A 26,309-nucleotide genomic window follows, 5' to 3' on the forward strand; every position below is an offset into this window, starting at 1 on the left:
GGCAGAAATATAAACCGACAAAGTGCAAACAGCAACAGCCAATGGGGAGTAACTATTCCTCTCCACCTCCTTCCAGCCAAAGCCCCGCAGCTCAGCGGCACCCACTCCCTCCTCCAGCGAAAATATTACGTGGGCCAAACCTGCTTTGAGCCGAAAAAGAATCCGACGACCTCGATTGCAGTTGCCCGGAGGATCAACCACCGTCTCTAGAGACACAGCAACCCTGTGTTTCCATCCCTCCCCTCTCCACATCCACTTTGAACTTCCTGGTATCTGCCTTAAAGTGACAAACTCCGCCTGGTGAAGGGGAAACTAGCAACAACCTCAAAGCAAGTCTTGCTCTAAAAGCTTCGGTGGAGAACACCTACCTTTCAGGATGTGTTAAAACAGATCCCGGAGCCTCATCCCCCCTTCCCACCCCACTCCCACCTCACAGATCGGTTCTTTGGTTCCAGGTTGCTGGTAGAAATTTACTTAAAATACCTGTGCACTAAACGGGCCACTGCGGTTCAGTGAGAAATGGATCACGTTTCCTACTTACAGGAGCTCTTACCTGGGTGGCTCGGTTGTTAAGCATCTGCCTTCGGCTCAGGTCAGGATTTCAGGGTCCTGGTATCGAGCCCCGCATCGGGCTCTTGGCTCAGCAGGGCAGTCGCTTCTCCGTCTGCCCCTGTGCATGCTCTCTTTCTCTCAAATAAATAAATAAAATCCTTTAAAAAAAAAAAAGTGTTTTCTCAGGGCACCTGGGTGGCTCAGCTGGTTAAGTGTGGGCTTTCCATTTAGGCTGAGGTGAGGATCTCAAGGCCAGGAGAGGGGGTCCTAAGCCGGCTTCTCTCCCTCTCCCTCTGCCCCTCCCCGCGCGCTGTCTAGCTCTCTTTCTCTCTCTCTCTCTCAAATAAATCTTCTTTTTTAAGTGCTTTCTCTCACACACTTACATCAGTAATTAAAAACATAAGATATCCACTTTTAAAATAGAACTTAATTTTTTCAAATATAAAATCATGCAGAAGAGGCCAGTGTAATGGATGTAGGATATCACACACTGAGTCAGAATCAGGGCCCATCCAACCCACCAGTCTGTTTTGACATATGTGAGGGGTTTTTGGAGAACTAAGCAGTGGCTGATGCCATCTATTTGTTTACCTTCTACTTACTTCCTTAGTCAACTTGGCTCAAGATGGTTTGATGTCAGGAATGTCAGTCCTGGGTTTCCAAAGTATCCTTCATGGGCCAGTAATGATCATTTCTCAAGGGCTCACCTCGAACCGTTCAAAACACTGGATGGGAATGAACCCATGTAATCTCTCAGCAACCCAGCGAGGCAAGTACTATCATCACCCCCATCTTCCCAGTAAGTGGAAAGGCAGGGATGCAAACCAGGCAGTTTAACTTAAAAATGAGTTGTTTGTAAATTGGATAATTTTGAATGCACTAGAGATGCCTAGATACAAGAAAACAGGTGAATGCTTTTATAAATTGAATATTAATCTCTCCCTTACTGAATCAATTTCACAATTTCAGAACAATGCAAGAATTACTTTTAAAACTTAATATGGTAAAATGTAATTTTATTTTAATTCTCTACTTTGTGTTTTACAATTAATCACTTTTAAATTTGGCAACTATGTTTTGTGTGTTTTTTTTTAAGATTTTATTTACTTATTTGACAGAAAGAGAGAGAGAGCACAAGCAGGGGGAGCGGCAGGCAGAGGGAGAGGGAGAAGCAGGCTCCCCGCTGAGCAGAAGGAGCCCTATGTGGGGCTCCACTGGGATCATGCCCCGAGCCAAGGCAGTCAGTTAACCAACTGAGCCACCCACGCGCCCCTGTTTTGTGTTGTTTTTAAATCACTTGTAAAATGTTTTAAACCTTGACTCAAATTTTCTCATTTAGTCTAACTGCCATTTGCAAGTGAGTCAATTTCTTCACTGGGCTGTAACAATATATGCAAACTAATGGACAGGTTCAACACAATTATTCACTCATGCTATTAGGAAAGAGCAGTAGCACAAATGACAGATACAATAGATAACAGTGAGTAATTCCAAGGTAATATATATGAGGCTTTTGGAGGAGTGTGTGTGTGTTTGTGTGTGCATGTGCATACATATGTAATTGTACAGAGGAGTTTCTGCAAAGGTCTAACCCAGGAGGAGCTTTTGAACAGTATAGTGTCACCTCTACTCAGATGTTCTCCCATGTCCTAATTCTTTCTGTTAAGTCTGCATTTTGCATTTTACATTCATTCAATATTGTCCTTTGGAGGCCACTTCTTTTAAGATGGCAGCTATAAAAGATAGAAAGAGCTTAGCTTAGATCTAATTTGAAGAACTGCCAAGGAAAGCTGCTTGATTAGCACTGGACTGGGACATGACTTTTCACTTTCTTAATTGTGTCTTTTGATGAGAAGTTCTAAATTTTGATGAAATCTATTTAATAGTTTTTCTTTTATGATTAGTACTTTTTGCTCCTATTTAAGAAATCTTTGCACATCCCAAGCTCATACAGCTTCCTGTGTTTCCAGCTAGAAGATTTATAATTTTAGATTTTAAATTTAGATCTATGATCCATTTTAAATTAATATGAATGGTATAAGTGTAAAAGTCAAGGTGAATTTTTTTTTTTTTTTTTTTTAAAGATTTTATTTATTTATTTGAGAGAGAGAGAATGAGAGACAGAGAGCAGGAGAGGGAGGAGGGTCAGAGGGAGAAGCAGACTCCCTGCCGAGCAGGGAGCCCGATGCGGGACTCGATCCCGGGACTCCAGGATCATGACCTGAGCCGAAGGCAGTCGCTTAACCAACTGAGCCACCCAGGCGCCCCAAGGTGAATTTTTTTAAAGAAAAATTAATAGCTTTATTTTTCCTCAATATACATTTAGAAAATAGGTCTAAGGAAAGGTTTCATGAAATAGACCAGAGGACTATATACAAAGTGAAGAGTTCCAAATCAGAGAGACCGAGTGCACGGACGGAGCACTCTTCCCCAAGGGCCACAGCAGCCTAGGACCTTCCAGTTGAACATTTTGCCCATCACCATAACAGGGGTGACTTTTTTTTTTTTCCTATCTGGATGTTATGGTCTTCCAGCAGCATTTATTCTAGGACCTTTCTTTCCCCTTGAACTGTGTTGGTGTCTTTGTCATTGGTCATATATGTGTGAACCTGTATCTGGACTCTCTTCTGTTTCACTGACCTATTTGTTTATCCTTACACTTATACCATATTGTATTAATTACTTTAATCTAAAATTTGAAAACTGGTTATATACATATCTTCCATCTTTGTGCTTATTTAGAGATGATTTTGACTATTCTGATTTTTTTCAATTCCATATAAATTTTAAAATTAGCCTATCAATTTCTATCAAAGAAGCCTCCTGGGATTTTGATGAGGATTACATTGAATGTATAGACCAACTTGGGGAGAACAGACATCCTAACAATTGAATCTTCTAATCTGTAAAATAGACTATTTCTGTCTTTTAATAGGTCTTCTTTGATTTCTCTCTGTGTTGTTTCATAATTTTCAGTGTGGAATCTTGCACATTTTATTTACTCCTGTGTATTTTATTTTTAAAATCCTATTGTAAGTGGCGTTGTTTTTACATTTTCATCTTCCATTTATTTGTTGCAAGTATGAAGAAATACAACTGATATTTGTGTATTGACTTGTAGCACATGGCTTTGCTAAATTCACTTATTACTTCCAGTAGTTTGTAGATTCGTTGGATAGTCTATGTATACAATCATGTCATTTATGAATAACATGTTACCTTTTCTTTCCAGTTTTTTATTTTTAATTTTTTTTCTCTCCTTATTGCGTTGGTTAGGACCTCTAATACAGTATTGAATAGAAGCAGTGATAATAGACAAACTTGTCTTGTTAGGGACAAATATTCACTATTTTATCATTAAGTGTGATGTGATTTGTATGTTTTAGGAAAATAATCTTATCAAATTGAGGAAGTTTCTCTCTATTCTTAGGTAGCTAAGAATTTTTATTATGAATGGGGGTTGAATTTTATAAAATACTTTTTCTGTATCTATTAAGATGATCCTATTGTTGAAATTATATTGAATACTTTTTTATTTTAATTTTATTCCTTTAAAGATTTTATTTGAGAGAGAGAACGAGCGGGGGGGTGGGGGAAGGGCAGAGGGAGAGGGAGAGAGTGAGAAGCAGACTCCCTGCTGAGCAGGGAGCCCAATGTGGGGCTTGATCCCAGGACCCTGGGATCATGATCCAAGCCAAAGGCAGACGCTTAACCAACTGAGCCACCCATGTGCCCCTTGAATGATTTTTTTAATGTTAAGCAAACTATGTCTTTCTAGAATAAACTCACATAACCATGATATGTATAGTTCTTATGTAACATTGTATTTGATTTGTTAAAATTCCACTTGGAATTTTTTTCCATTAAAGGGATATTGCTCTATTTTTTTTTTTTTGGTAATGTCCTTGATAGGTTTTGGTATCAAGGTTATGCTGGCCTATCTGAAAGATTTTGTGTAGAATTTTATTTTAATGTAGCCTGAGTCATGAGAAACATTTTGCTTCATGGTTATTATGGAGATGTCCTTTTCCTTTTGCGGGAATATGTCACAAAAGTTAAATTCCAGAGTTGGCAAACTCAAAAGCCTTCTGTGATTAGCTGTGTGGATTACACAACAATACACTTATAGATGAAAGAAAAGAGTGTGAAACTGCATGTGGTTAATTTAATGGCAAGATATGACAGTAAAAAGTTATTCAAATAAAAAGGAGAAAACACAGCCCTGTAATCCAAAAGACCTGTGGGCAAATTTTGACTTGTGGCCAGTTTACAATCTTTGTATTTTGTCCTCAGAGATTTATTTGATATTATTCCAGTATTATGCCCTCACCTTTGGTATTAAAGAGTAGTGGCAACTTTCTAAACTGACTCAGCAAGAGTCCTGTAAACCAGATTCACTTTGTTGATATACTCAAATGTTCACTCTCTATAGTACATTTCCTCTGAATTTCTAGGTTTTAAATTTATTATGTTATTTGATGCAAAAGATGTATAATAATATCAAGAGTCAAAATGAAATTTTCTCCTTTCTTGAGAGAAAGAAAACTCTTCTTTAATCCCCGTAGAATGATCTTTCCATTTGAGGGCCGTGACCTAGGCCTAACCTGAGCCCAAAGGTCTAAGTCCATGTACAAATTTTCATCCATGGTCACAGCTTTCATCAGGCTCTATAACTGATTTACTGGATGCTGCCAGCCGGGATGCGACTGTTACCTGACAGGGACGTAATGGCAAACAAACAATTTGTTTGTTAACCCGTGCATGATCACGCTTGTTTTCATAGGGTGGGCAGATGCTAAGACCCATCACTAGCGTGATCTGGTTACCATTAATCTTACCGAGTTGCTATTGCCAGAGGATTTACCTTCTCTGTAGAGGACTAAGACAAATTAATATGAAACCATGATTACATAACCTAAGCATTGAATTATAAAGGAATTGGGGTTAGATTTTATTCTGGCCGTTAGCACGGACTTCCTAGAAAACAATGTTGACTAAGTTTGCCCATCTGGGAAATGTCTTCTCTGTGCTTCAGGTTTATAACAATCATGGCTCCTGGACTTTAGAATCATTCTACGGGCACCTCATTCAAACATTCAACAATACTATTTATTGAGTGCATATATGTGCCAGGCACTGTTCTAGGTACAGATTCAACAAATCCTTAAAGTGAAATCCTTATCTTCCCTTCCTCAAACCAGCTGTTGTCTCCTGTATTCACTATCTCAGTGCTGGCATCAACATCCACCTAGTTATCCAAGGCAGAAGCCCCTGGGTTCAATATCAATATTTCTTTCTTCCTCAGCCCTCTATCCAATCAATGACCAAGTCCCCGCCAGTGTACCCTCACCAATCTCAAGAATCTATTATTCCTTTGCTAACCTTGCCTCAGTGCCTTTGCCCTGTGGTGTCTGTCTTGAACAATCTTCTTCCTGACTTCACACAGTGGGCTCATCATTCAGATCTTAGCTCAAATGTCATCTTCTTGATGACATGCTCTTCAATCCACCCTATGCAGAGCTGCTTCCCAGCCCTATTCTTAATCTCATTACCCTCTTTTACATCTCATTACCTTCTTTTACTGTCTTGTTACCACCAATACTACCTGTTAACTTATTTGTACCCTCCCCACCGTTTTGTCTTTCTCCATCACTAGAATCTAAGCTTCATATGTGCAGAGACTTTTTCTGCCTTGTTCACCCCTGTTCTGGACACCGGGGATATGGCCAGTATAATCATTCTGTATTGCTCTCATCTGGCAAAAGTCCAACCCCAGTAAACTCCAGTTCTCTAATTATTCCCTACCTGCACTCAACACACACGATGCTGGCTGGTCTCATGACCATAAACCTTGCTGCTGCTTGGCAATGCTACCATATTTCTCTAGTCAATTCACTATCCCAAATCCCAGACAACGATTTCACACATTTCCCTCCTAAAACCTCCAAAATCCCCTTCCCCTTCCTCAAGCTCATCTGATGACCTTGCTTCTTATTTCACTTAAACAACAGAAACAATCACTGGATCACCTTTTATAAACTGAAGTATAGTTGACATTAAAAGTGAATTCTGGGTGTTCCTCAAACCTCCTCATTCTTAGTCTTACCCCTCCATAAGTGGAAACTCCACTCTACTATTTACTCAGGCCAAATCCCTGAAATCATCCTTTATTCCTGGACTTTTCTCAGATGCTCAATCCGTGTACCTTATAGACTCTACCTTTTCAGTATATCTAGTATCTGACCAGTACTCACCATTCCACTGCCACCATGCTGGCCCAACAACTATTATCTCTTGCCCAGACTCTTGCAATGGTCCCCTAACTGGTCACCCTACTTCCACTCTACCCCCTTCCATAGACTCCTTTCATACACCATCTAGAGTAAAACTTTTATAGGTATTATCTTACTAGTAGCTGACTTTGGAGTTTCTCAGCTACCTTTCCTAGCTGTATTTTCGATGTCAGACTCAATCTACCAAGAGAAATTCTAGCTTAAAGCTAGGGACACTCTTGCTGCTATTATGCTAAAACAAATGTACTTTATGTTAAAAATAATAAAGGCTCTTTTGTTTGAGTGGCAGGTGTTTGATATTGCTGCTTTAGTGAATAAGTCTACCTACAAACCTGGAGGTTCTAACAAGGGGTTAGAAGCCCTGCAGAGAAGCCAGGAAAGGATACAAATTTCATTTATGGTTTTGAAAAAACATCAAGTAGGAAATCAGTTAGCCCCATTGTGTGACTGTTTCTTTCACCTTAACATTGATAACTACCCGATTTTTATTTGCTTACTGCCTGTCTTTTCCTTTTAAAATATACACTTAATTTAAAATATAAGTCTAATATAAGTATATTTTACTTACATGTTTTGCAAATGAGACTAGTGGCCTCTATCTTCAGTGCCAAGAGTGCTTGACACGTGGTAGGTGCTCAAAACAGTGCTTTGGGTTTTTATGAATAAATCAACCCGAAGACATCTCTTTTGTAGCTCAGAACTAATTTCTCCCTTTTATTTTAAGGGTAGATGAGACTGGGGGGAGGGGCGTGCAACTTTAATCTGAGTTTACTGAAGATAGAAGCTTCAAGGTTAACCTAATGGGACTAGTATTCTGATGACATTACCCAGAGAATAATATGGTTCCTGTTCTAATTTTCCTCATCTAATGTGGGGCAATTCTAGTACCTATTTATAGGGTTACTGGGAGGATTAAATGAGAAAATAAATACTTGTAAAACCCTCAGGGCAGCACCTCTAACTGCATCGTTACCTGCAGTTATTTGGTTATTATAATTTTATTATCAGTGGTACACTACTAATTATAAATTACTACATCATAAATCCACTTAAAGCTGATGTTGACATGGTGATCCCTAATCTAACACATTGCTTCAATTTGTTCCCCATAATGCACTTGAGAAATCCATTGTGGTAATGACAGTTTTCATGATTTTATTTCCTACCATTCAGAAGTTCCTAACTTTGGTCAACGGCCAACAGGGATTAAGTAAGAGGATTTCAGGGCCCAAACTGGTGCAAACGGAACCGAGCACACCATGCTTTACATTCTTGCTGGGAATCGCTGGAGGACAGGGACCATATCTTACTGAATTCCATAACCCCAGAGCCCAGCAGAGTATGTATGTACCTGGCGCATACTCAATATTGCTAATAATGAATGGTGAGCACAGTCTGACCTCCGGACGAGCCGAGAGCAGACAGAGTACAACCGGAAAAAGTGAAAATGAGAGCCTGAAAGCTAACTCCGAGCGCCGCTTGCGCCCAGAATTCGGCGCAGGACGCGGCCCCTGGCGGCGGCTGCGCGCTGGGGCCGTCCGGGGCGCGTCGCGAAGGAAGCGCGCGGGCGCCGCGGGGCGGAGCGTCTCTGGGCAGCATGGAGAGCGCGGGTCCTGCGACGTGTGGGGGCCACCTGCCTGGCTTCCTACGTGCCCTTGAGACCCGGAGCCGAGGCGAGGCGGCGCGGGCACGGGTGCAGGAGCAGGACCTAAGGCAGTGGGGCCTGACAGGTCAGTGGCCCCGGCCCAGCTTCCTCCCGGGCCTGCCAACTCGCTGGGACTCGCCTCTGGCGGGCGGGGGGACCCCGCGCCAGGAACTGGCCTTCGGCGCCGCGGGTGGACCGTCCTGTGGGGTTTTTTTTGTTGTTGTTGTTGTTGTTTGTTTTTACTTGAGGGCTCCAGGGCTTTTTCCTTCCCGCCCCTGCGGTGGGGCCGGACGCAGGACCCGGGCCTGGGGTCAGGCGGCCGTTGCCCCTGCCTGCGCAGCGCGGGGTGGGCGGGCGCGGAATGAATGAGATACCGGGAGGGGAAGCGGGGCCCGTGCGCGGCCCGGCACATTGGTCCCAGGGCGGAGGAACTCGGTAAGTCCGCTGTGCCGAAGGTAAGACCTTTCTTTCTGAAGATGGAGAGGACGTCCTGGCGCCCCAAGAATGTGTGTTTAAAGTTTCTGTTCCGGTCGGTTTGGAGGCCCAGCCTGGGGATTTCATGAGTTGCTCCTGTAAAACTATCAGAACTCGTCTACTTGTTTCAGCTGTCTTCGTTTACCGTGCACGGGCAGTTCTTTGATAATTTCCCATTGGTTAATTCTCCCACAATGCTCTATTTTATTTTTTAAAAAAGATTTTATTTATTTATTTGACAGAGAGAGACACAACGAGAGAGGGAACACAAGCAGGGGGAGTGGGAGAGGGAGAAGCAGGCTTCCCGCGGAGCAGGGAGCCCGATGCGGGGCTCGATCCCAGGACCCTGGGGTCATGACCTGAGCCGAAGGCAGACGCTTAACGACTGAGCCACCCCGGTAATGCTCTATTTTAAAATACGCAGCTGGGGACGCCTGGGTGGCTCAGTTGGTTAAGCGGCTGGCTGCCTTCGGCTCAGGTCAGGATCCCTGTTCAGCGGGGAGCCTGATTCTCCCTGTGCCTGCCGTTCCCCCTGCTTGTGCGCGCCCTCTCCCCCGCCCACCCCCCCCGCAAGTAAATGAGTATAATCTTAAAAAAAAGAAAGGCAGCTAAGCGAAGTTTATTAGTCCTTACCGCGCATAAATGTATTTTATTTATACCAGTCCTTCCCTAGAATCTCTGAAGCTTGAAGCTTTACGGACAGCGAGGGTGACACCATCTCCTGTGGATGGAAAAACTCACGCCTGTTACCTGGCCTGGCTACGCTCGACTCACCACCTAACCTCTCCAGCCCTCGATTTTTTGAATTATAAAATGGGGAATGCAGTGCATGCTTTAACTGTATTATAGAAACTTGGATCAATAATTATCAGTGGTGTAGTCCTTAATTCATTATATATTGAGTGCTGAGAGCCACATACTATGAGTTGTTAGGTACAGAGATGAGCAAAACAAAATCGGGCCTTGCCCTACCAGTGTTTCTACGGTGGGGACTGTGAGTGCTTCCAAAAGTATAAACTAATATTTATTGAACTCCTGTTAGGTACTAAATGCCAAGGAAGTGAGTTTTTGTTGATTCTCAGAATGAAACAAAAGATGCAGTTCTCTATCCGCTTAGAAGAGGAATGAAAATGAATGGGTAGGATACAGACACGAAAGAGAAAGACCTCTCCTTTCCTGTGTCTTTGAGGCTGTGGGAATGAGTGCATCTGTGTCTGTAAGGAATGTGTATTCAACCTAAATAGAAATTTATGGACTGGTGTTTATGTGGATATCTTATATATTTTTGTGTGCCTATTCCTTGCATGTATTTTTAGGTGTGATGCTTTGAGAACATTTGTGGGAGAAGGCTAGAGGAATTGTGCTCATTGATACAGACCGCAGATAATACATCTGGAGAAATGTCATCTGGGTGTGTGTTATTTTAGTAAAAACGAGAAGACATAAGACGCTGCACCTTTGTTTGGCTGCATTAGTTAAGAAGGAAGTAGACACTGGAAACTTAGTGATGGGAACGATAAGTTCGTAGTGGAAGGAAAGAAAAAAATAGAAAACAGGTATATGTAAAATAATAACCATTGAATATTACAGCTTGAAACTCCTATTTCTATTTACTAGAATTTATATTTTGCAAAATAATTTTTTGAGAGTTGGTTAAAAATCTTCATTGTTTTTTTTTCTTATTACATAGTACATGTTCTCTGTAAAACATTTAGGGTAGTATTCTTTGCATAAAAAAATTTAATTGCCTTAATCCTTTTACTGTTAATATGTTCTCATTTATCCTGCCAGTCCTTGATTTGTGTGGTACATATAATTTCTTCTTTTTCTTCTCTGAGGCAGGGTGTGGAGCTAGCGAGAGGAGCAAAAATGGGGTTTCATATGCATACTTTTTGGAAACAGTTTTTTCTTCTGTTATCTTTTAGTCTTTTTAGTCATTTATTCTTCTTCAATGTCATATTTAGTGGGTACAGATCTTTCAATGAATGGATGTGCAATAGTTTAACCAGCCAAATATGTGGGTATTTAGGTTCTCACTTTTTTTGTGGTTATAAATAATACTAATAAATGTCCTTGTAACCAAATATTTATTACATTCATAAATTAATTCTTCCAAGGCAGCATTTCTAGGCCAAAGAGTTTGTGAAATTTTTGCTCATTTCTCCACATTCTCACCAATACTGATATTTTCTGATTTGAGAAGTTATGGTGAGCCCTGTGAATTGTGTAAGACTGATGAATCAAAGACGTGTACCCCTGAAACAAATAATACATTATATGTTAATTAAAAAAAATAAAGAAAAAATGTTCTTTTGTTATCTAATGTTTGTTTCCTGGTATTGATGGACACTTGGATATTTGTCTTCTTTTTGTTCCTTGTGTATTTATGCTCCTTGCCCATTTTTTAACTGTCTTTTGCTTTGTTCTTTCTTGCATTGATATTAAATATTTGCCACATGTATTGGGAATATGTTTTCTCGTTTGTCTTTTGATTTTGAGGTATGTGAGTGTGTGTGTGTGTGTATTTCAGTGGTGTTTAAAAATTCTTTTTAGTCAGATCTTCAGCCTTGTTCTAAATGATTTTTGTCTTTAGTATTTTGCTTAGGTGGGGGCTTTACTACTCTAATTTATTGTTGTTGGCTTAATATTTTTCTTCTAGTACAGTTTTAAATTTATTAGGGAGGAACTTGACTGTCTTTTTTCCTCTCAGATATGTAATGAATTAGCCACTTTTTGAAAACTGATGAAACAAGTATTTCGTTCTGCGGTATTCTTCCCAGTGATTAGAAAACTTTTAGTTGGGGGCACCTGGGTGGCTCAGTTGGTTAAGCGTCTGCCTTCGGTTCAGGTCATGATCCTGGGGTCCTGGGATTGAGCCCTGTGTTGGGCTCCCTGCTTATCGGAGAGCCTGCTTCTCCCTCTCCCTCTGTCTGCTGCCTCCCTGCTTGTGCTCTCTCTCTTTCTTTCTCTCTCTCTCTGTCAAATAAATAATTAAATAAAATCTTAGAAAACAAAACTCAAAAAACCTTTTAGTTGATCTTCCTCCCCTGAGTAGTGTCGCAGATATAGCCCATGCATACCAGTGAACTTCAGAAACCCAAAATACATTGGATCATAAAGGCGTGTTAGGACCACTTTGTTTTTGGAACATGCAGACCTATTACTTGTGCTGTTTTTGCCTGCTTTTCCACGACAGGCATACCTCAGAGATACTGCAGGTTCGTTTGATTCAAGACCACTGCAATAAGTGAATATTGCAATAAAGCCAGTCAAGTGAATTTTTTTGTTTTGCAGCATGTATAAATGTTATGTTTATACTATACTGTGGTCTATTAAGTATGCAATAGCATCATGTCAAAAAAACCCCAATGTACATACCTTAATTAAAAAATACTTTATTGCTGAAAAATGCTAACCCATCATCTGAGCTTTCAATAAGTTGCAATCACTGATCACCATAACCAATATAGCAATAATGAGAAAGTTGGAAATATTATGAGAATTACCAAAATGTGACACAGAGACAAAAAGTGAGCAAATGCTGTTGGAAAAATGGTGATTGTAGACTCAGGGTTGCCACAGATCTTTAATTTGTAAAAACAAAACAAAACAAAAACAACACTGTGTCTGTGAGGGGCAGTAAAGTGAAGCACAATAAAATGAGGTATGCCTGTACTCCTCACCATCCTGAGAGGTGGGCAAGAGAATTCAAACAACTCTATGATGGATATAGCTGATGGGCACCCTCATATTTATTTCTTCCCCAACCCCCAAGCCTGCCTTATCACATCCTCAAGGCTATAAAGCAAAAGACTACATTTCCCAGACTCCCTTCTAGTTCTATTGTACATGATGACTGTGGGAGATTTGGAAGGGAAAAATGTGGGAGAAGCCATAGTCTGGGAGGGATTTGGGTTTTCTGCATTTCTCTTGGAGACTAGTCCTAACTTCAGGGAGGTTAAGTGGATACTGAGCATCCATTTTACTGGCATGGATTGTAGCTGGGGTGGGTAGGGTCCTAGAGCTGACAGTTGGACTTATGGTCTTGTGAGATAATGGAAAATACATATTGGCTCTGCCCCCTGGTTCCCAGAATAGGGTTCATGAAACCCTTGTAATCTCCTGGGTGACAGGAGTATCTTTTGTTCTAGTGAGGTGATGCTGGGTATGTTCCTGGATGGCTCTTGGGTGGGGGCTGGTCACAAGAAAGGACAAGCCATAATTAGAGCTTGGAATTTTCAGCTCCATTCCCCATTCTGTTGAGATGGGAAAAGGCTGAAAATGAAGTTAAATGATTGATGATGCCTACGTGATGAAGCTTCCATTAAAAATCCAAGAAGTACAGGGTTTGGAGAGGATAAAATGGGATTGTTTTCTTCTTCTTCTTCTTTTTTTTTTTTAAATTATGCAATGACATGGATGAACTGGAGCGAAATAAGTCGGTCAGAGAAAGACATGTATCATATAATCTCACTGATATGAGGAATTCTTAATCTCAGGAAACAAACTGAGGGTTGCTAGAGTGGTGGGGGGGTGGGAGGGATGGGGTGGCTGGGTGATAGACATTGAAGAGGTTATGTGCTATGGTGAGCACTGTGAATTGTGTAAGACTGTTGAATCACAAACTTGTACCTCTGAAACAAATAATACATTATATGTTAAAAAAAAAAGATAGTAGGGGAGACGAACCATGGGATTGTTTTCTTAATATCTCTGATAGCTTGTAATAAGTATATAGAAATGCAACAGATTTCTGTGTATTGATTTTGTATCCTGCAACTTTACTGAATTAGTTTATTCTAATAGTTTTTTTGGTGCATCTTTAGGGTTCTCTGTATATAATATGTCTTCTGCAAATAGTGACAGTTTTACTTCTTCCTTTCTGATTTGGATGCCCTTTTTTTTTCTTCCCTAATTGCTGTGGCTAGGACTTCCAATACTGTGTTGAATAAAAGTGACAAAAATGGGCATCTTTGTCTTGTTCCTGATCTTAGAGGAAAAGCTTTTAGTTTTTCACCATTGAATATGATGTTTGCTGTGAGCTTGTCATATATGGCCTTTATTATGTTGAGATATATTCCCTCTATACCCACTTTGTGTAGAATTTTTATCATAAATGGATGTTGATTTTTGTCAAATGCTTTTTCTGCATCTATGAGATGATCACGATTTTTATCTTTCATTTTGTTAATGTGGTATATCAAATTGATTGATTTGTAGATGTTTATCCTTTTATCCCTGGAATAAATCATTGTATGTGATTTATTGGTATGTGATCATACTTGATCATGGTATGTGATCCTTTTAATGTATTTTTTTAAAGATTTTATTTATTTATTAGAGAGAGCATGAGAGAGAGAGAGAGCATGTGAGAGGGGGTGGGTCAGAGGGAGAAGCAGACTCCCTGCTGAGCAGGGAGCCTGATGCAGGACTCGATCTCGTGACTCCAGGATCATGACCTGAGCTGAAGGCAGTCGACCAACCAACTGAGCCACCCAGGCGCCCCCTTTTAATGTATTTTTGAATGGAGTTTTCTAATACGTTGTTGAGGTTTTTGCATCTATGTTCTTCAGGGACATTGACCTATAATTTTCTTGTGGTGTACTTGTCCGGTTTTGGTATCAAGGTATTATTGAACTTGTAAAAACAATTTGGAAGTGTTACCCCCCTTCTTTTTTTTTTTAGAAAACTTTGAAATAATTCAAAGAAGACTTTGAATGTTTAGTAGAATTTACCAGTGAAGTCATCTGATTCTGGACTTTTGTTTTTTTGGGAGGTTTTTGATTACTGATTCAATCTCTTTACTAGTAATAGGTATGTTCAGATTTTCTGTTTCTTCAAGAGTCAGCTTTGGAGGGTTGTATGTTTCTAAAAATGTATTGATTTCTTTTAGGTTGTTCAGTTTATTAGTATGTAATTGTTCGTAGTAGTCTCTTGTGCTCGTTTGTATTTCTGTGGTGTTAGTTGTAACATTTCCTCTTTCATTTTTTTAAAAGATTTTATGTATTTTATTTGAGAGAGAGAGTGAGCGGAGAAGGAGAGGGGGAGAATCTCAAGCAGACTCCATGCTGAAGATGGAGCCGGATGCGGGGCTTGATCTCATCACCTGAGCCAAAGCCAAGAGTTGGACGCTAACCAACTGAGCCACCCAGGCGCCTCTCCCCTTTCATTTCTGATTTTATTTATTTGAATCCCTTTTTTTTCTTGGTGGGTCTAGCCAAAGGGTTACCAATATTGTTTATCTCTTCAAAGAAGAGCTCTTGGTTTCATTGATCTTTTCTATTGTCTTTTCAGTCTCTTTTTCATTTATTTCTGCTCTGGTCTTTGTTACTTCGCTCCATCTACTAACATGGGCTTTATTCATTCTTCTTTTTCTAGTTCCTTGTAGTGTAAAGTTAGGTTGTTAATATGAGAGTTTTCTTGTTTCTTGAGGTGGGCATTTATGTCTGTGAGCTTCCCTCTTAAAACTGCTTTTGCTGCATCCCATAAGTTTTGATATGTTGTATTTACATTTTTGTTTGTCTCAAGGTATTTTTTTATTTTGCTTTTGATTTTTCATTGACCCATTATTTGTTCAGTAGCATGTTGTTTAATCACATATGAGAATTTTCCAGTTTTCTTTTTGTAATTGATTTCTAGTTTCACACTGTCATCAGAAAAGATGCTTGATATGATTTCATTCTTAATTTAAGGCTTGTTTTGTGGCCTAACATGATTGATCCTGGAGAATGTTCCATGAGCACTTGAGAAGACTGTGCATTCTGCTGCTTTTGGATGGAATGCTCTGTATATATCTGTTAAGTCCATCTGGTCTAATGTGTCATTTAAGGCTGATGTTTTCTTACTGATTTTTTGTCTGGATGATCTAACCATTGATGTAAATTAGGGTTTTAGAATCTCTTACTATTACTCTATTTCTGTCTCTTACTAGTATTGTACTTCTATTATTGTATTCTCCTTTTAGGTCTATTAACATTTGCTTTATATATTTAGGTGTTCCTATTTTGGGTGCATAAATTTTTACAAATGGTATATCCTCTTGTTGGATTGACCCCTTTATAATTATGTAATGCCCTTCTTTGTCTATTACAGTCTTTGTTTCAAAATCTGTTTTGTCTTATATAAGTATAGCTACCCCTGATTTCTTTTGGTTTCCATTTGCATGGTATATCTTTTTCCATCCTTTTACTTTATGTCCTTATTTCTGATGTGAGTTGCTTATAGGCAGCGTGTAGGTGGGGTCTTTTTTTTTTTTTAATTCACTTAGCCATTCTGTCTTTTGACTAGAGAATTTAGTCCATGAATGTCTAAAGGGATTATTATAGTACGTACTCATTGCCATTTTGTTAATTGTTTTCTGGTGGTTTTGTAGTTCTTTTGTTCCTTTCTCTCTTGCTTTCTTTCTTTGTGGTTTGATGATTTTCTATAGAAATATGCTTGGATTCCTTTCTTATTATCTTTTGTGTATCAACTATAGGTTTTTGCTTTGTGGTTACTGTGAGGTTTACATATAACAACTTGTGTCTATAGCTGTCTATTTTAAGTTGATAATAACTTAATTTTGAACTCATTGTAAAGCTTTACATTTTTACTCTTCCCCCACCAGCATGTTTTATGTTTTTGATGTCACATTTTACAGCTTTTAATCTTTTGTGTACCTTATTTATTATAGTTATGGTTATTTATGCTACTCTTGTCTTTTAACCTTTATACTATTTTTTATAAGTGATTAATCCACTCCCTTTAGTATATATTTACCTTTACCAGTAAGATTTATACTTTTATATGTTTTCTTGTTACTAATTAGTGCCTTTCTTTTCACCCAAAGAGATCCCTTTAACATTTCTCATAAGGCTGGTTTTAGAGGTGATGAAATCCTTTAGCTTTTGCTTATCTGGAAAACTGTTTTTTCTTCAATTTTGAATGATAACATTGCTGGGTAGAGTACTCTTGGTTGGAAATTTTTTTCTTTCAGTACTTTGAATATATTGTGCCACTTTTCTGGCCTGCAGAGTTTGTGCCGATAAATCTGTTGTCTTATAGGAGGTCCCATATACATATCAAGTTGTATTTCTCTTGCTGCCTTTAATATTTTCTCTCTGTCTTTAACTTTTGACATTTATATTATAATGTACTTGTGGGTCTCTTTGGATTCATCTTACTTGGAACTCTTTGGACTTCCTGGATATGAATTTTTTTTCTTTCCCTTTCCTAGGTTGGGGGAATTTTCAGCCATCATTTCTTCTTTTGTTTTAAATTTAATTTAATTTTATTTAAATTCAGTTAATTAACATATAGTGTATTAGTTTCAGAGATAGAATTCAGTGGTTCATCAGTCGTATATAACACCCAGTGCTCACTACATCACATGCCCTCCTTAATGCCGGTCACCCATTTACCCCATTGCCCCCCCACCCAGCAACCCTCAGTTTATATCCTGTGGTTAAGAGTCTCTTACAGTTTGTCTCCCTCTCTGGTTTCGTCTTATTTTATTTTTCCTCCCTTCCCCTATGCTCCTCTGATTTGCTTCTTAAATTCCACATATAAGTGAAATCATATGATAGCTGTCTTTCTCAGATTGACTTATTTCGCTTAACATAATGCCCTCTAGTTCCATCCATGTCGTTACAAATGGCAAGATTTTGGTATTTCTTTTTTTTTTTTTAAAGATTTTATTTATTTATTTGAGAGAGAGAGAATGAGAGAGAGCACATGAGAGGGGGGAGGGTCAGAGGGAGAAGCAGACTCCCCGCCGAGCAGGGAGCCCGATGCGGGACTCGATCCAGGGACTCCAGGATCATGACCTGAGCCGAAGGCAGTCGCTTAACCAACTGAGCCACCCAGGCGCCCGATTTTGGTATTTCTGATGGCTGAGTAATACTCCCATTATATACATATATATCACACCTTCCTTACCCATTCATCTGTTGATGGACATCTGGGCTCTTTCCATAGTTTGGCTATTGTGGACATTGCTGCTGTAAACGTTGGGGTGCAGGTGCCCCTTTGGATCACTACATTTGCATCTTTGGAGTAAATACCTAGTAGTACAATTGCTGGGTCATAGGATAGCTCTATTTTTAACTTTTTGAGGAACCTCCATACTGTTTTCCAGAGTGGCTGTACCAGCTTACATTCCTACCAGCAGTGTAAGAGGTTCCCCTTTTTCCGCATCCTCGCCAACATTTGTTGTTTCCTGACTTGTTAATTTTAGCCACTCTGACTGGTGTGAAATGGTATCTCATTATGCTTTTGATTTGTATTTCCCCGATGCTGAGTGATGTTGAGCATTTTTTCATGTGTCTTTTGGTGATTTGTATGTCTTCTTTGGAGAAATGTCTTCTCAGGTCTTCTGCCCATTTCTTGATTGGATTATTTGTTTTTTGGGTGTTGAGTTTGATAAGTTCTTTATAGATTTTGGATACTACCCCTTGATCTGATGAGACATTTGCAAATTATCTTCTCCCATTCTGTCGGTTGTCTTTTGGTTTTGTCGACTGTTTCTTTGGTTGTGCAAAAGCCTTTTCTCTTGATGAAGTTCCAGTAGTTCATTTTTGTCTGTTTCCCTTGCCTTTGGAGACGTGTCTAGCAAGAAGTTGCTGCAGCTGAGGTCAAAAAGGTTGCTGCCAGTGTTCTCCTCTAGGATATTGATGGTTTCCTATCTCACATTTAGGTCTTTCATCCATTTATTATTTATTTTTGTATATGGTGTAAGAAAATGGTCCAGTTTCATTCTTCTACATGTGGCTGTCCAATTTTCCCAGCACCATTTGTTGAAGAGACTGTCTTTTTTCCATTGGATATTCTTTCCTGTTTTGTACAAGATTAGTTGTACATTGAGTTGAGGGTCCATTTCTGGGTCCTCTATTCTGTTCCACTGATCTATGTGTCTGTTTTTGTGCCAGTAGCATACCATCTCGATGATTACAGCTTTGTAATACAGCTTGAAGTGCGGCATTGTGATGCCACCAGCTTTGGTTTTCTTTTTCAACAGTCCTTTGGCTATTCGGGGCCTTTTCTGGTTCCATACAAATTTTAGGATTATTTGTTCCAGCTCTGTGAAAAATGTTGATGGTATTTTGATAGGGATGGCATTGAATGTATAGATTGCTCTAGGTAGCATAGATATTTTAACAATATTTGTTCTTCCAGTCCGTGATCATGGAACATTTTTCCATTTCTTTGTGTCTTCCTCAATTTCTTTCATGAGTGTACTATAGTTTTCAGAGTACAAATCCTTTACTTCTCTGGTTAGGTTTATTCCTAAATATTTTACAGTTTTGGGTGTAATTGTAAGTGGGAATGATTCCTTGATTTCTCTTTTTTCTGTCTCATTGTTAGTGTATAGAAATGCAATTGATTTCTGTGCGTTGATTTTTCTATCCTGCCACTTTGCTGAATTCCTCTGTGAGTTCTAGCAATTTTGGGGTGGAGTCGTTTGGGCTTTCCACATAGAGTATCATGTCATATGCAAAGAGTGAGACTTTGACTACTTCTTTGCCAATTTGGATGCCTTTTATTTCTTTTTGTCTGATTGCTGAGGCTAGGACTTCTAGTACTATGTTGAACAACAGTGGTGAGAGTGGACATCCCTGTCATGTTCCTGACCTTAGGGGAAAATCTCACAGTTTTTCCCCATTGAGAATGATATTCGCTGTGGGCTTTCCTTATGTGGCTTTTATGATACTGAGGTATGTTCCTTCTAGCCCTACACTGAGAAGAGTTTTAATCAAGAAAGTATGCTGTGCTTTGTCAGATGGTTTTTCTACATCTATTGAGAGGATCATATGGTTCTTGTCCTTTCTTTTATTAATGTAGTGTATCACATTGATTTGTGGATGTTGAACCACCCTTGCAGCCCAGGAATAAATCCCACTTGGTTGTGGTGAATAATCCTTTTAATGTACTGTTGGATCCTACTGGCTAGGATCTTGGTGAGAATTTTTGCATCCATGTTCATCAGGGATACTGGTCTGTAATTCTCCTTTTTTGGTGGGCTCTTTGGTGCCAGGATCAATGTAATGCTGGCCTCATAGAATGAGTTTGGAAGTTTTCCTTCCATTTCTATTTTTTGAAACAGCTTCAGAAGAATAGGTATGAATTCTTCTTTAATTTGGTAGAATTCCGCTGGGAAGCCATCTGGACCTGGATTCTTGTTTGTTGGGAGTTTTTGCTTACTGTTTCAGTTTCTTTGCTGGTTATGGGTCTGTTCAGGTTTTCTATTTCTTCATGTTTCAGGATTGGTAGGTTATATGTTTCTAGGAATGCACCCATTTTTTCCAGATTGCCTAATTTGTTGGCATATACTTCCTTATAATATGTTCTTAAAATTGTTTGTATATCTTTGGTGTTGGTCGTGATCTCTCTTTCATCATGATTTTATCTCTTTGGGTCCTTTCTCTTTTCTTTCTGATAAGTCTGGCCAGGGGTTTATCGATCTTTTAATTCTTTCAAAGAACCAGCTCCTGGTTTTGTTGATCTGTTCTACTATTCTTTAGTTTCTATTTCATTGATTTCTGCTCTGATCTTTATTATTTCTCTTCTCCTGCTGGTTTTGGGCTTTATTTGCTGTTCTTTCTCCAGTTCCTTTAGGTGTAAGGTTCAGTTGTGTATTTGAGACCTTTCTTGTTTCTTGAGAAAGTCTTGTATTGCTATATACTTCCCTCTTAGGACTGCCTTTGCTGCATGCCAAAGGGTTTGAACAGTTGTGTTTTCATTTTCATTTGTTTCCATGAATTTTTTAAATTCTTCTTTAATTTCCTGGTTGATCCATTCATTGTTTAGTAGGATGCTCTTTAACCTCCAAGTATTTGTGTTCCTTCCAAATTTCCTCTTGTGATTGAGTTCAAGTTTTAAAGCACTGTGGTTTGAAAATATGCAGGGAATGATCCCAATCTTTTGGTACCAATTGAGACCTGATTTATTACCCAGTATGGAATCTATTCTAGAGAATGTCACATGTGCACTCCAGGAGAATGTGTATTCTGTTGCTGTAGGATGGAATGTTCTGTATATTATCTGTGAAGTCCATCTTGACCAGTGTGTCATTCAAAGCCCTTGTCTCCTTGTTAATCTTCTGCTTAGATGATCTGTCCATTGGTTTGAGTGGGGTGTTAATGTCCCCTATTATTATTGTATTATTATCAATGTGTCTCTTTAATTTTGTTATTAATTGGTTTATATAATTGGCTGCTCCCATGTTAGGGGCATAAATATTTACAATTGTTAGATTTCCTTGTTGGATAGGCCCTTAATTATATAGTGTCCTTCTTCGTCTCTTATTACAGTCTTTGGTTTAAAATCTAATTTGTCTAATGTAAGGATTGCCACCCTAGCTTTCTTTAGCATGATAAATGGTTCTCCACCCCCTCACTTTCAATCTGGAGGTGTCTTTGGGTCTAAAATGAGTCTCTTGTGAATAGCATATCAATGTGTCTTGCTTTTTTATCCGATATGATACCCTCTGTCTTTTGATTAGAGCATTTAGCACATTTACATTCAGAATAAGTTTTGAAAAGGTATGAATTTCATGCCATTGTATTACCTGCAATAACACTGTTTCTCCATATTGTCACTGTTCCTTTTTGGTCTGTGTTACTTTTGGGCTCTCTCTTTGCTTACAGGATCCCCTTTAATATTTCTTGCAGGGCTGGTTTAGTGATCATAAATTCTTTTAGTTTCTGTTTGTCTGGAAACTCTTTATCTCTCCTTCCATTCTGAATGACATCCTTGCTGGGTAAAGTATTCTTGCTGCATATTTTTCTCATTTAACACTCTGAATATATCATGCTGGTCCTTTCTAGCCTGCCAAGTCTCTATGGATAGGTCTGCTGCCATCTTTATGTTTCTTTCCTTGTAGGTGAAGGTCCTCTTATCTGCAGCTGCTTTCAGAATTTCCCTTATGTCTCTGAAATTTGCAAGCTTCACTATTTTATGGAGGTTCCCATGTCTTTTTATTGATTTTGAGTGCGGTTCTCTGTGCCTCCTGCACTTTAATGCCTGTTTCCTTCCCCAGATTAGGCAAGTTCTCAGCTGTAATTTGCTCCAGTATACCTGCTGCCCCCTCTCTCTTTCCTCTTCCTCTGGGACCCCAATTATTCTGGTAATTTGTTGTATGGTATCAGTTATCTCTCGAATTCTCCCCTTGTGATCCAGTAGTTGTTTATCTCTCTTTTTCTTGATTTCTTTATTCTCCATCCTTTTTTTAAATGATTTTATTTATTTATTAGAGAGAGAGCATGTGCACACAAGCAGGGGGAGTGGCAGGCAGAGGGAGAGGGACAAGCATACTCCCCACTGAGCAGGGAGCCCAATGTGGGGCTCGATTCCAGGACCCTGGAATCATGACCTGAGCCGAAGGCATACACTTAACTGACTGAGCCACCCAGGCACCCCTTTTCCCCATCATTTAGTCTTCTGTATCACTGATTATCTCTTCTGCCTCATTTATCTTAGCAGGTAGGGCCTCCATTTTTTATTGCATCTCAGTAATAGCCTTTTTGATTTTGACCTGATTATATTTTAGTTCTTTTATTTCTCCAGAAGGGATTTCTCTAGTGTCTTCTATGCTTTTTTCAAGCCCAGGTAGTATCTTTATAATCATTATTCTGAATTCTAGTTCTGACATTTTACTTACATCCATATTGATTAAGTCCCTGGCAGTGAGTACTTTCTCTTGTTCTGTTTTTTTTGGGTGAATTCTTCTGTCTTGTCATTCCATCCAGAAAATATATGTTAATGAGAACAAGATACAAAAATAGCAGCAATGACCCCCCAAAATATACACTAACAAATCAAAACCCATCAGAAACCAAAAAAGAGAAAAAGAAAGTAAAGAGAGAAAGAATATAATCAAACAGGTGAACAGAACAGAGCAATGTACTAGATCCTTGGTGTATTTTGGTTTGTTTGTTAGAAGAAACTAGATCCCAAAATTGTAAAGGAAGAAAAACTTATATATAGCCAAAAAATAAAATTGAATACGATGAAAGGAAGCCAAAAATGAAAAAAAAATGTATAAAATGTAAATGTAAAAATGAAAATTAATGAAGACTTAAAAAACAGTTGATAAAATACAAAATTAGTTGAAAATGAGAAAAAATTTAAAACTGAAAGACTAAAGAATCATGAGAAGAAACCATGAATTCTGTATACTATTTCCCCCCAGCACTGGAGCTTTGCAGTTCTGTGTGATTGGTAAACTTGGTATTAGCTGGATGTTTCTGAGGTCTTCTGGGAGAGGGGCTTGTTGTGCTGATTCTCATCTGTCTTTGCCAGGGCAGAAATGCACTCCCCCTTCCAGGGGGCCGGGCTCAGCGTAAGCAGCTCCAGATTGCTCTGTGTGCTTTTTGTTCCCTGAAGGCTTTCCGTTCTACTATGGGGGATGGAAATGAAAATGGCGTTGCCCCAATGTCCAGCCCTGGAGCTGAAAGTTTATGCCCCCTACTCTTCAGTGAACTGTCACAGAAAAGCAGTCACTCTTGTCTCCCTGGTTTCTGTCTGCACTCTGGTTCACCCAGCTTGTGACCAAACATTTTTATATCAGGCATGCAACCCTGTTTCAACTCTGTAAACTTTATAGACTTCTGCAGTGCTCACCGTTGCTGCTCCTGGGGAGGGAGAGGGAGGAGGGTCTCACCGTGGTTCTGCCACTTACTGGGGCTCTGCTTGGACAGCAGTCACCCTGTCATGTCATGGTTTGAAGTTTATGGCAAAACTGAGCAGAAAGCCCACTCTTGGGCTCCCTGTTTGTGGCCGGCTTCCCTGCTCTGATGCTTGGGAACTCTGCTGCACTCAGGAACCCCCAATCTTTCTGTGACCCCTGGGATCCTGAGACCACGCTGTCCCACCTAGGATTCTGCCCTGCTTAGCTACCTGAGCACCTTTCAGGCAGGGAAATCCCCCACCAGAGCAGACTTCTGAAAGTTCCAATCTTGTGCTCTGCTGCTGTATCACTCTTCCGTAGCAGCTTATGGAGGCTCCCTCCCTCTGGGGTTTATCTTCTGATATATGTCCTCAGATTTACTTCTTCATGCCTCCTACCTTGCAAAAAGTGGTGGCTTTTCTTACTTTCTTTTTTTTTGAGTTTTATTTTTTTAAATTTTATTGTTATGTTAATTACCATACATTACATCATTAGTTTTTGATGTAGTGTTCCCTGATTCATTGTTTGCGTATAACACCCAGTGCTCCATTCAATACGTGCCCTCTTTAATACCCATCCCCAGGCTAACCCATCCCCCATCCCCCTCCCCTCTAGAACCCTCAGTTTGTTTCTCAGAGTCCATAGTCTCTCATGGTTCGTCTCCCCCCTCCGATTTCTCCCTCTTCATTTTTCCCTTCCTATCTTTTGTTTTTTAACATAAAATGTATTTGTTTCAGATGCTTTTCTATTTGTAGAATTGCAGCAATTCTTTTCTTAGATTTCTGATTGAGTTTGCAGGTGTTCAGAATGATTTGATAGCTATCTAGCTGAATTCCATGGACCAGACGAAACTAGGGTCCCCTACTTCTCTGCCATCTTCCTTGAAAAACTGCCATTATTTCTTCAAATAAGTTTTCTCCCCCCTTTTCTCTCACTTCTTCTTCTGGGACTCCTGTAATGTGAATGTTAGTGTTCTTGATGTTGTCCCAGAGATCCCTTTAAGCTATCTTCATTTTAAAAAAATTCTTTGTTCTTTGTGCTGCTCTGTTGAGGTGAGTTCCTCTGCTCTGCCTTCAGGTTCACAGATCTTTTGTTTCATTTAGTCTGCTGTTGAATCCTTCTGTTGTTGGGGTTTTTGTTTTGTATTTTGTTTTTCAGTTCAGTTATTGTGTTCTTCAGTTCTGCAAATTCTGTGTGGAACTCATATTTTCCGTCTCTTTGTTGAAGTTCTCATGTAGTTCATTCATTCTTGTCCCAAATTAGATGAGCATCTTTATGACTGTTACTTTGCACTCTTCATCAGGTAAATTATTTAACTCAGTTTCTTTGAAGTTTTTTCCCAAGGGTTTATCTGTTCTTTTGTTTAGAACATATTCATATGTTTGCTCATTGTGCTTGTCTCTCCTGTCAGTTTCTATGCATAAGATGAAACAAACACCTCTCCCAGTCTTGAAGGGTTGGTTTTGTGTAGGACATTAAGTAGGTGATAAAACTTACCATTCAACCCTGTTAAGCTCTTGGTTGTCTTTTAAATCTTTGTGATTTTCCAGGCAGCCTCCTTTACTTTTATTTATTTATTTTTTTTTTAAGATTTTATTTATTTATTTGACACAGAGAGAGTCAGCCGGCAAAGTAGACAGAGAGGCAGGCGAGAAGCAGGCTCCCCACTGAGCAGAGAGCCTGACACGGGGTTTGATCCCAGGACCCTGAGATCATGACCTGAGCCAAAAGCAAATGCTTAACTGACTGAGCCACCCAGGCACCCCAGCCTATTTTAGTTTTAATAGGTCCCAGTAGTTTAGGGTGTGCCAAGACCAGTCAGTTTCACAAAGGGGAGGATCTCAGTCAGCAGTTCCATTCAGACGGTTTGGAAGCCAGACCCTCAGCAGCTTTTAAAGAATACAGATACATACAGTCCCGGGGCGCCTGGGTGGCTCAGTCAGTTAAGCGTCTGACTTCAGCTCAGGTCATGATCTCAGAGTCCTGAGGTTGAGTCCCACATCAGGCTCTGTGCTTAGCGAGGAGTCTGGTTGTTTCTCTGCCCCTCCCCCCACTGGTGCATACACATGCGCACGCTATCTCTCGCTCAAGTAAATAAAACCTTTAAAAAAAGAATTCAAATATATACAGTCCTGTGAACTGCAAGTAGAAGCCCCACTGCCCTCAGAGCCAGGCAATTTTTTTAAAAATTTTATTATGATATGTTAGTCACCATACAGTACATCATTGTTTTTTGATGTGGTGATCCACGATCCATTGTTTTCGTATAACACCCAGTGGTCCATGCACTACGTGCCCTCCTTAATACCCATCACCGGGCTAACCAATCCCTCCTCCCCCCTCCTCTCTAAAACGCTGTTTGTTTCTCAGAGTCCATAGTCTCATGGGTCATCTCTCCCTCCAATTCCCTCCCCTTCATTTTTCCCTTCCTTCTCCTAATGTCCTCCATGCTATTCCTTATGTTCCACAAATAAGTGAAACCATATGATAATTGACTTTCTCTGCTTGACTTATTTCACTTAGCATAATCTCCTCCAGTCCCATCCATGTTGATGTAAAAGTTGGGTATTCATCCTTTCTGATGGCTGAGTAATATTCCATTGTATATATGGACCACATCTTCTATATCCATTCCTCTGTTGAAGGGCATCTCAGCTCTTTCCACAGTTTGGCTATTGCGGACATTGCTGCTATGAACACT

General features: G+C 39.7%; 1 protein-coding gene across 4 annotated transcripts in view; it reads left to right on the plus strand.

Annotated features, from left to right (window-relative positions):
* Positions 1 to 8,442: 8,442 nt before the first annotated feature.
* The window catches only part of CHD1L (chromodomain helicase DNA binding protein 1 like), an 84,989-nt gene continuing 67,122 nt past the window's right edge, over positions 8,443 to 26,309 (plus strand). For all 4 annotated transcript variants that reach the window (XM_044914124.1, XM_044914123.1, XM_044914126.1 and 1 more), the window contains exon 1: positions 8,443 to 8,575. In XM_044914124.1, coding sequence (XP_044770059.1) covers positions 8,443 to 8,575 — 133 coding nt within the window. The remainder of the gene's footprint in view (positions 8,576 to 26,309) is intronic.

Source organism: Neomonachus schauinslandi, chromosome 4 (genome assembly GCF_002201575.2).
Source record: "Neomonachus schauinslandi chromosome 4, ASM220157v2, whole genome shotgun sequence".
Lineage (NCBI taxonomy): Eukaryota > Metazoa > Chordata > Mammalia > Carnivora > Phocidae > Neomonachus > Neomonachus schauinslandi.